Raw genomic sequence first — 11,562 nt, 5'->3', positions numbered from 1 at the left:
CCGGGAGGAACTCGGAGTCGAGCCGCTGCTCCTTCACATTGAGGGGAGTCAGCTGAGGTGGCTTGGGTATCTGTATCGGATCCTCCTGGACGCCTCCCTAGGGAGGTGTTCCAGGCATGTCCCTCCTCCCTAGGGAGGTGTTCCAGGCATGTCCCTCCGGGAGGAGACCCCGGGGAAGACCTAGGACACGCTGGAGAGACTATGTCTCTCGGCTGGCCTGGGAACACCTTGGACTCCCCTGGGAAGAGCTGGAGGAAGAGCTGGAGGAAGAGCTGGAGGAAGAACTGGAGGAAGTGTCTGGGGTGAAGGAAGTCTGGGCATCCCTGTTGAGACTGCTGCCCCCGCGACCCGGTTCCGGATAAGTGGTGGAAAATGGATGGATGGATGGATTTGATGAATGTAGCTGCTGTCCCTGGAAGATGCTGCCGAGTTAATTTTTGTTGTATACTGTACAATGATAATAAAGCTTCTTATTATTAAGATAAGATAAGATAAGATAATCCTTTATTACTCCCTCAATGGGGAAACTCACATGTTAGCAGCAGTACACTTAACACACACATGCAGGGAAGGGGGTAAAAAAGTAAAAAAGTAAAAAATATATATAATTACAAGATATAGACAGTATATACATTGCGATGGAAATAAAAGTAGTGCGAAGGAAAAAAACTGCGCAAAAAAGCAGGTAGAATGAGTGTGAGGTAGACAGACAGATATTGCATATATATTGCACATCTTGATATTGCACATGTTATTTATTGTCATTACATGTTATTTATTGTCATTTTATTACATTTTATTTATTTATTTTATTTATTTATTTATTATTTATTTATTATACTTATTCTTTGTTTCTTCTCAGATGCAGATGCATTCTTCCTCATCGAAAGCAAAACAAAGGTCACAAGGAAAAGATCACGCCACCTACAGGGGGAAGGTGGATGTTATTTTGTGCTGTGAGCCTGTTCTGCTGCTTCTGGAAGAGGAGGCACTGGATGTGTAAAAGAAACAATGGAATCATATGATTCCCCAAGGCATTTCAAAGTAAAGTGTCAGAAAGCTACGTTTGAGGGAAAACCTCTGGAGTTTTTCAACTGGACATCAACATAAAAAACACATCCAGTTGCACAAGAGTGGTTTAAAGGGAAGTGATGGGTTGTTTTCAGCTGTCCAGCAACGGGGCCTGACCGAAATCCAACTGTGAAACATTGAGAGAGAGCTAGAGTGTGCCATTGCAAAAAGGACTCCTGCAGACTTTAAAGTGCCTGAGCACTTATTGGACTTTGCAGAAGACTACAAGACGTCTGTAGAAGTTGTCGTTGCAGCCAACGCTATTATATCATTGATACTGCCGACATATATGTGTCATGGGCACATTTACTATTTGTTTTATTTCACAAATTTTGAATTATTTTATTCGGAAACCTTGGATAATTTTATTTGCAATGATTCCTGAGGATATCAAACAGTTTGAGGCTGTCAATAATTTTGAGTAGGACTGAAACACTGCTGGGTTTTGGTGTTCTTGAGACATGAGGCATGTCCATCTTCAGCTGGAATACTGCTGCACAGGACTGTGTACTGTAGGTGATGCTCAAACCTGCAGTACATCTGGTCCGAGCCTGTCGCGGGCGATTCATCACACTAATGAAATGGCCCCAGCCCAATGCTATCTGTCATGAGCAATGTGCATCTGCTGAGGGGGGAGAACGGAAATGAGAGAGAAGACAACAAAGACGGAGGAAGACAGAGAGACGCTTGAGAGGGAGTCACATTGGTGCTTTTGTGCGTGTGTGAGTGTGTGGTCCTTCATTTCAGCACACTGTGAACAGATATTGATTTTATTTTGACAGAAGAAAATTGCCACAGCAGGCCAGCTCAATCCCCGTCTCTGCTGGAACACACAGGTGAGGATATTTCATGAAGTCTTCGGCTGAACAAAGTTCCAGCACATCGTATCTGTCAGGGAGAGGATAGTTTTATCATCCAGTCTCTAAAACTTGCGTGTTCCACCCTTTTTCCTGAAGCAGCTGATAGCCAAATTAAATTCAGTTCTACACATGATGATCTGGGTGATTTGAATTTAATTTAGTCGATTTTAATTAAGTTATAGTGGAACAGATTTAAAAAACCTCCTTTAATTTAAAAAAAAACTGTAGATAACACTTTCTCTGCTATCCCTCCGTTTTAGCTCATTATTACGCAGTTAATGCTGCTGTGTATCAGTTTTACTTAGATTAAAGCAAAACTGAATACAGGTTTAATAAGAAAATCATGGAGAACATTGTTAATGGTTCAATCAAATCTATCATGATTACAGGAGAGAAAAAGATGCCCTCTGTTGACAAATTCAAGTGGTGTTTACATTCAACTCATCCTGCATGAAGACCCGTGTGACAATAACAGTTTTATATGAGACGTGTGCTGTGCTCACTTGTGAAGGTGGATTTTAACCAGGTTCTTTTCATTGGCTAAATTCTCCAAAGGCCTAAACTCGTTGAGGGGAAAATACTTTTACAAATGTAGAGATTGTTAAATATTCATTATCCAAATATAAACAACTGAATTGTCATATCAGGGTTAAACAAAATTGAAAGTAAATAAAACTGAACTGGGTCAATAAAAGAGGTAAAAAGAAAAGGGAAAATATGATGAATGAAAAGCATAGTGCACAATACATTAATGAAGCCTTAGATGAAATACAACTTTCCGGAAAGTTTTAAAGAAACGATCTTCTGACCAAAAGGTTGCAAATTGGAATCCTTTTTCTGCAGCTGCTCCAGTGGAGCTGCTAAGCTGCCACGGCGGCAGCAGCAGCAGCATGACAGGACTGCAGAATATTCTCAGTCTGCCTCAACTACACAACTCATTCTTACGATGATAGGAACACAGAAACAAAGGCAGTTAACATTTCCCACAGGCATCTAAACATCCACTTGTTACCAAAGACACTAACATACTTAAGTGCTTTTGGTCTTCAAATCAGCTGAATATGTCGTTGCCTTGCAGCGTCAAGTCTATTTTTCCTGAAAGACAGAGCAGAGGTTCAGGGATAATTCAATAGAATCACAATACTGTGTGTCTGGTTTTTGTTTCTTTCCGTTTTACTCCCAAGGCCGTCCTCTTCAGAACGTTTCTGGAGTTCAGAGAATTACTATTGAAGAGAAAGCCTGCCATCTGATGGAGAAGGTGATAAATGCAGGGTGAATGTCACCCTTAAAACACTAGATAGATAGATAGATAGATAGATAGATAGATAGATAGATAGATAGATAGATAGATAGATAGATAGATAGATAGATAGATAGATAGATAGATAGATAGATAGATAGATAGATAGATAGATAGATAGATAGATAGATAGATAGATAGATAGATAGATAGATAGATAGATAGATAGATAGATAGATAGATAGATAGATAGATAGATAGATAGATTGATTTAAAATACTTCATTAATCGATTTAATTGATTTTCCAGTACAGCCCATCCAAGACAACAAAAAAAGACAGACAACATGAGACATGGGTAGACGGGGGCCTGAGGCTGCAGCCATAGGTCGGTGCTGCCCTTTTCTTAGATAGAAAAATGAAAATGAAATGAAATGGGGGGGGGGTTTGCGGTTTTTTGTTTCTGTGTGGACGGGTGTCATCAGGTGGGAGGCCTCACTTCTGCATGACACTTTGAATTGCATGTTGTGTGTGTTTGTTTGTAGTGTTGCACCCAGGGGAAGGAGGAGGGACACTTTCACTAGTAGGCTACCTCCCACCGAGGACACCCAGCTCACTCCTTTTAGTTTGTAAAGTATCCCAGGTTTTTAGCTGGTTATTTTAACTTGGCTATGTTAAATGTTGTTATTGAATTTACGGTCTCTTCCTCCTCTGTCCTGAACCTGTGTTCCTTTTTTCTTTGATTCTTAGTTTCTGGTATTTGCTTTTCAGGTCTTGGGCTGCCAGTCCCCAGGTGGCCTTGTTGACCTTTAATCAACCCGCTCTGCCACATTAGTTTGGCTGTTGAAGCTGAGACTGCTGGGGGACGTCTTCTGATAGCAGAACGCCCGTCCCCCAAATCTACATTTAGATACTCTAGGAACTACGAGTAAACCTGCACTCTGGGAGCGGAGAGCTCTGCCAGGAACATAAGGCACTATCAAATCTTGTAAATACTGCGGAGCTAAGCCGTTTTGGGCTTTATATGCAAGTAATACAATTTTAAATTGGATTCTGAATTTTACAGGTAGCCAATGGAGCAACGCTAACACTGGAGAGACGTGGTCTCTCCTGCTGATTCCTGTCAGCACTCGTGCTGCTGCATTCTGGATCAGCTGGAGCCTATTCAGCAAATGACTTGGACATCCTGCTAACAACGCATTACAGTAATCCAGTCTAGAAGATACAAACGCATGAACTAGTTTTTCTGCATCACTCTGCGAGAGGATTTTCCTAATTTTTTCAATATTACGGAGATGGAAAAACGCTATTTTACAAACCTGATTAACATATGGTTTAAACGACAAATCCTGATCGAAAACCACACCAAGGTTTCTCACAGTTGCACTGGAAGCCATCGCAACACCATCTAATCCCTTCCTAAAATGCTCTGGACCAAGAATGATAACCTCTGTTTTATCTGAATTTAGAAGCAACAAATTTCTGGACATCCAGTCCTTGATGTCCCTAAAACATGCCTGAAGTTTAACTAACGGTTCTGTTTCATCCGGCTTCATAGACCAATAGAGCTGTGTATCATCAGCATAACAATGAAAGTGTATGCCGTGATTCTGGATTATACGTCCCAACGGCTGCATGTATAAACTGAACAAGATTGGCCCAGGCACTGAACCCTGCGGAACACCATAACAGACCCTTGACTGTTCTGAAGAAACTTCATGTACATGAACAAACTGGAACCTGTCAGATAGATATGATTTAAACCAACGTAGAGCTGTCCCTTTAATCCCAACAACATGCTCTAACGTGCTCTAACATTATAAGAAAGCTAGTTTTTTATTATTATTATTATTATTATTATTATTATTATTATTGAAATATACAAAACAACAGGTATACAGTAACAAACAGCACATTGTTGACAGTACATAAAAGTATATCAATAACATCAGGGATAGTTAAATAAAAGAAAGTAATTACAAGAGATGGTTTAAGAAAAAATTTAAATAAATAACTAAATAATACATAAATCGAGAGTACAAAAAATAAATAAATAAATAAATCAAACAGGGGTTTCAGGAAAAAACTTTTCATAATGGCTCAATAAGGTATTACTTTTTTCTCCAGGAGAAAAAGAGCAATCTTAGGTGGTTTGCAAATTTTTGTTTGTGAATAAAAAATGTTGCATATAGGATAACAAAGTTTATCAGGTATTCAAGAGCATAATCTTCTGAGTTAACATAATATCAAATAACATCTTTAAGGCTAAGAGAGTATGTACATTTAGCAGCATCAAAAAAATAAGATTCAACATCATTCCAAAACGTTTTTAGAGATATCACAATAAAAAAACAGATGTGAAATATAATAAAGCTAGTATTTATTTCTGTTCATATATTGTGACGTCAGCTGTCAGCGCGTTCTGTCACGTGATTGGTCGGAGACCCCGCTCAGCTGATGCTCCAAACACCGCGACCTCTTCAAAACAAACACCATAAATATCCAGAAATCAACTCTAGCTCTCCTCAAGGCTGCAAGACATCGCTATTTGGCCTGGCTGCTCACATACTTGGCAGTTTGGTTTTTGTTTGTGTTGTTTTGTTGTGGTTTTTGTTGTTCCCCGTCAGGACCCTGACCCGCTGGAAAACTAAGGTGAGTCTGATCTGGACCAGAGAGACCACTGAAAACATCTTTGAGTTGTGGAAACTAAGGGATACATTGAAATTATTTAATCTGTTTAAAGAAGGATGTGTCCACTTTTTCGTCTGCTCATTTTTACACGTACAAGCTGTCTGTAACCATGGCGATATGCCGGTGTTCTGTCGATCCTTACTACCTGCCGAGAAACGCTACTTTGAGGTTCTGCGCATGCGCACAGTCGATTTTCAAAGTTTGATTGCCACGCCAATCATTTCTTGCACGATGTAAAATTGATAATATGGGATGTTGAGTATCTGATCCTTCAAAATACACTACCCATGACATGAATTGCATTACACGTTCTGAACATTTGATTTGATTTGATTTTGATTTGATTTATTTTATTTTTGTACATGTAAAAAAAAAAGAAACAACACTTCATGAGAAGTTTAAGAAAACAACAACAAAACAAAGAATTTCATCCTTTAAAACTTGCTATCTGGATTTACATGTGCCAAAAAAGAAGTAGGAAGAGTGTAAACTTATTTAGTCCTACCCCCATTCACTGATCATTTAACCTGTATTTATAAATATTCACACACTGTACTCACACTGCTGAATAACAGTATTATTATTATTATTATTATTATTATTATTATTATTATTATTATTATTATACATAATACTAATAATAATAATAATAATACTGTTACTTAGCAGTTAGCACTAATTATACGATAAAGAGAAAAAAAAACATTATATCGCTTTATTTGATATTCATTCAGTCATTGGCCTTTATTTAGCCAGACAGGTCATTAAGAACATTCTTATTTTCAATGACGGCCTGGCAAGCGACAATTACCACTTGGGGGGAAAGGAAGTGGGCTATAGGGAGTAAAACACAGTAAAATTGAAGCTCTGCAAATGTAGAAAACCATTAGGTAGCATTTTTGGGCAAAGCAGCAGAAATTGGCAGAACACCGGCTGCGCCTTTGCAGATCTGCAGCCCACACCTGTACATTAATAATGGCTTGGTTTTATATAGCGCCTTCAAGGCACCCAGAGCTTTACAGAGATCATTATTCATTCATACACATTCTCACCGGTGGTGGTAACTACGTTTGTAGCCACAGCTGCCCTGCAGACTGACGGAAGTGTGGCTGCCATATTGACCAAACGGCCCCTCCGACCACCACCAAACATTCAAACACATTCAAACACATTCACACGGGGCAGGTGGGTAAGGTGTCTTGCCCAAGGACACTACGACAGCAACTGGGACGGAACGGGATTCGAACCGCCAACCTAACCTAATGTCGGAAAATACTTCTCCTAAGATTATAAATTATATGCATAATCTTTACGTCCACGATAAGCAACTGTATTTCTGTCTAGGTTAATGCACAGTTTCTAGACTTAGACTAAGACTCACTGTATTGATCCTTTTGGGATGACTCAGGTACAAAAGAAGATTAATTAATAATTAACTAATAATTAATAATTAACTACAAAATACACAAGATTAAATAACATATATACAAATATATGCAAAATATAAGCTATCTATAGGTTGGTCTTCTGGACACTTGGTACATGCCTTGAAGATAGATTTTATAAACTTTATTCTGCATGGTGAAGGGAAGAATCAGCACTGGTAACACTGAAACACTTCTGTGAGAGGCTTAACTACTAGCTTTATACAACCAGTTTCTAAAATGTACAGTTTTTTCTTTGAATCTGCACATCCTTTAAACTCAGGATAATAACATATCCGATGTTAAAAATTAAGAACTTCACTATTGTTTGTTTGTGTGTAGGGACAGAGTATGTTTATCTTTGAGTTACACACTGCTGCTTTTTTTTTTACTGAGAAAAGCAAAAGGCTGAAGTTACTTAAGTTGCTCTTTCTTCTCGTTCATTATTACTTTATTTTAATAATTTATGTCAAACTATGGATTTGTCTAATTTCTTAAATACAACAGAGTTTGTCAGTGAAGATAATGAAATACTTCCTCTTGTTCTTGTGGTGGTTTAATAAAGGTTCAAAGTATTTACAAATTCCAAGATTTTTTATTTGATTTTTATTGCATATTAGAAAACCTAGCTTTTCTGGAAAAAGAGATTTGTACCATGATGGGCCATTTTTATTTTATTTTTTTTAATTTTTAACTTTTTGTTCCTACAGTATAGCACATGCTCCAGTTTTAAAGATGAACTTTAACTCCAGTGGCCACCGTAGCAGTCCTGCTCACAAAGAAAATATTCCACTTTCATCAAAACCGGATGGTATTCAGCGCTACAGGACCAAACAGCGGACAGTTCTTGGTGTCTTGTCAGATAATGAGCAACGTGGTCGACCCCTCAGCCAGGTAGGTGACAGAAGCAAAGTAGAGAGGATTAAGTTACATATTTTTAAAATTCCTTTTTTTCCTCCCCCTCATCTGATGTCTGCACTTAGGGAAGTCACATTTCCAAATGCAGTTCAATCTCCGACAACTCGCAGCTGAACTTTCTTAGCCTTCCATCCAGCTCTGGCTATGATCTGTATGTTGAAGAGGCTTGTGAAGTCGTCCTTGCAGCTTCGGGGGAAGAGCTGGTCTCAGACAGGGATGACCTGGATGCTGAAGCCCATGCTCTGCAGAATGAACACATGAGGCTCCTGCTAGAGCTTAGTTCAAGTGAGTTTGGCTTGCACAAAAACATCTAGCGTAATCGATTTTAAGGTTCTTTTAGTAGTTTTCAAGTGTTTTAATGGTCTTGGGCCTTCTTATTTGTCTGCACTACTTTTATCCTATCGATCCTCGCGGACCCTGAGGTCCTCCGGTGCCTTTTAACGATACCAAGAGTTAGAACCAGGACACACAGGAGGTTAATTCAGTTATTATGGCCCCCGATTGTGGAACAGCCTCCCGGAGAACCTCAGGGCTGCAGGGAATGTTGATGTTTTTAAAAAGAGGCTCAAGACTCATCTCTGTAATCAGGCTTTTCACTGACTCATTTAACTCTTTATCATTTTCCATGCTCACCCCTATTTTTATTGGATCTTACTACTCTGTTTTATATTAATCTTTAGTTTAGTTTATCCTGTTTTATTATCTCATTGTTTTATCTCAATGTTATATTTAAATGTTTTAGTCGTTATTTATGGTCTATTTTATACATTTTAATAATAATAATAATAATAATAGATTTTATTTGTTGGCGCCTTTCTGAGCACCCAAGGACACCTTACAAAAAACATAGAAAATACGGATAAAATACAACAGGAAATAAAATAAAATACAGAAAATTAGACTGGATAGGCAAGTCTGAACAGATGGGTTTTAAGATGAGATTTAAATTGAAATTTTATATTAATTTTATAATATTAAATTGTATTGTTTTATTCTCTTAGATATTGTCTTGCTTTCTGGACCTACTTTTAGGATTTTATGTTGTACTTGTATACTCTTTTAGTGTGTATTTTAACCTCATAGCCTATCTTATCCTGCTTTCTTGTAGCTTTTAGCTCCAGTGTTTCCACATGGGGAGCCTCCATGCTGGGAGTGGACTCTTAATAAGTTTTATGTTTGTGTATTGTTTTTACGCAAAGCACTTTGTGCTGCATTTCTTATGCATGAGAAGGTGCTCTATAAAAAAAGTTTGATTTGATTTGGTAAAAAAAAATTTGTGGATGATCTTAACACAATTTGGCATCTAATTTCATATTTGTGCAGGTTCACACCAAGATTCTTCCATGCACTCTGAAGCAGATGAATCGCTGCTGTGGACGCCCACTCTTTGTGTAGACTATGCTGATGACATTCACCAGAACCTGAGGGAGAGTGAAGTCAGATGTTTGGGTTTTTTTAAAACATATTTAAACATTAGTCATGTTGTTAACTTTTTGTCAACTTTTCGGTTGTATTTTTAGAAAAGGTTCAGGGCAAAGCAAGGGTACATAGAGCGACATCCAGAGATCACCACCGGTATGCGGCCCATCCTGGTGGATTGGCTTGTTGAAGTTGCCCAGGACTACCAACTCACTTCTGAGACTCTGCACCTTGCTGTCAACTACATGGACCGTTTTCTGTCCTGCACAACAGATGTGAGGCGGGGCAAGCTGCAGCTGGTTGGCACAGCCGCATTAATGATTGCCGCGTAAGAACATCTGTACTTTTGAAGAATTTTCAATGTTTTTGCATTTGCCAGTAACTGAATCAAGAGTTTTGGTAAGAGACAAACTTGAACATTTTTGGCTACTGGTAACCAGTGTAATTCTGTCACCTTGTAGAAAATACGAGGAGATATTTGTTCCTAAGCTGAATGAGTTTGTGTACATCACAGACAGCACCTACACTCGGAAACAGCTGGTCCAGATGGAGACTACTTTGCTGAGGGTGCTGTCTTTTAACATGTCTGCACCCACCATATACCAGTTCCTCCGCCTTTTCATTTCCATCCACTCCGTGTGTCCAAAAACGGAGAACCTTGCCCTGGTGAGCGAATTCAATCATATGGAATCCATCTTTTCTTCATATTTTGATGCTTTTATTTCTGTTGCTAGTATATAGCAGAGCAAAGCCTGATGGAAATGGATCCTGTCCTGCAGTACAACCCGTCTATAGTGGCAGCTGGATGCTACTGCCTAGCCACCTACACAATAAATCAATCGCTTTGGGTGAGGTTGTCAATGTCAACATTTTGTTTTTTGTGAGCTACTTTGTAAAGAAATCTTTTGCCTCTCAATGTGGACATTTTTAAACGTAGACTAAAAACTCATCTCTTTGGTCTGGCTTTTATGTAGCATCAAATTTTGAAAGTTTTATTCTGTTTAACATTTTTTAAAGGTATTTTTTTTATTTATTTATCTATTTCTTGTAATGTTTTTATTATTATATTTTATTGTTGTGGACTGATTATTTTTTAGCCTTAATCCTTGAACCTTTATATTTTTTTCATTTTAATTAACTATATTGTATGTCAGTGTGCATTGGTCTCCCAGTTTTAATTTTTTTGGTCTCCCAGTTTCTATTTTTTTGTTTATTACGCTTATTTTTCAGTCAAAATGTCAAAGCACTTTGTATTTCATGTACCTGGATGAAAGGTGCTATATAAATAAAATTTGATTGATTGATTTATTGATTGATTGAGAACTGGAAAAGTACTAATTTCCATTTTGATATCTTTGTATCTTAGCCTCACTCTTTAATTGCCTTTACGGGATATACTATGGGTGAAATTATGCCCTGCCTGAGCAATCTCCACGAACTATACATCAACGCAGAGAGCTGCCCTCACAAGGCCATACGGAACAAGTACAGAAATTCAAAGTAAAGGATATTTTAATTTACTACCTGTTGGGATCTTTCATCCTAATTAGTGCATTCTGGATTCTTAATGGACACAAACTATTTCATTGTAAATTGATGTACTCTTTCTCTCCAATAACAGGTATTGTTGTGTTTCACGGATCACTCCACCTGCATTTTTGCCTCAGCTGTGAGTCAGAGCTGCTCCCTTGGAAGACGTCTGCCTAGTTACAGCATAGCTAGAGCAAAACAAACAATACGCACATCTACACCATGCACACGTGTAGATGGACACTCAAATCTTCAGTTTGTTTTTCTTAATCATATCTATATTTTCCAAATGTTATATAAACAGAATTTTATCATTAGAAACACATTACATGATGTAAAGATCCCATCAGGGCACTTTTTAAATGTATAAAGTACTTTGCTTTAAATCATAAGCGGTGGTCATTGTGCTT

The 11,562-nt window shown here is 38.2% G+C and overlaps 1 protein-coding gene across 1 annotated transcript; it reads left to right on the top strand.

Annotated features, from left to right (window-relative positions):
• Window positions 1-8,020: 8,020 nt before the first annotated feature.
• On the top strand, window positions 8,021-11,126 carry LOC133460190 (cyclin-A1-like). The gene is made up of 7 exons (XM_061740761.1): window positions 8,021-8,179; window positions 8,269-8,488; window positions 9,527-9,639; window positions 9,724-9,950; window positions 10,084-10,288; window positions 10,357-10,470; window positions 10,989-11,126. The coding sequence occupies exons 1-7, from the start codon at window positions 8,021-8,023 to the stop codon at window positions 11,124-11,126; spliced, it is 1,176 nt and encodes a 391-aa protein (XP_061596745.1).
• Window positions 11,127-11,562: the final 436 nt, after the last annotated feature.

This window comes from Cololabis saira, chromosome 14 (genome assembly GCF_033807715.1).
Source record: "Cololabis saira isolate AMF1-May2022 chromosome 14, fColSai1.1, whole genome shotgun sequence".
Taxonomy (NCBI): domain Eukaryota; kingdom Metazoa; phylum Chordata; class Actinopteri; order Beloniformes; family Belonidae; genus Cololabis; species Cololabis saira.
The sequence above is the reverse complement of the archived record's forward strand: the minus strand, read 5'-3'. Positions and strand labels throughout refer to the sequence as shown.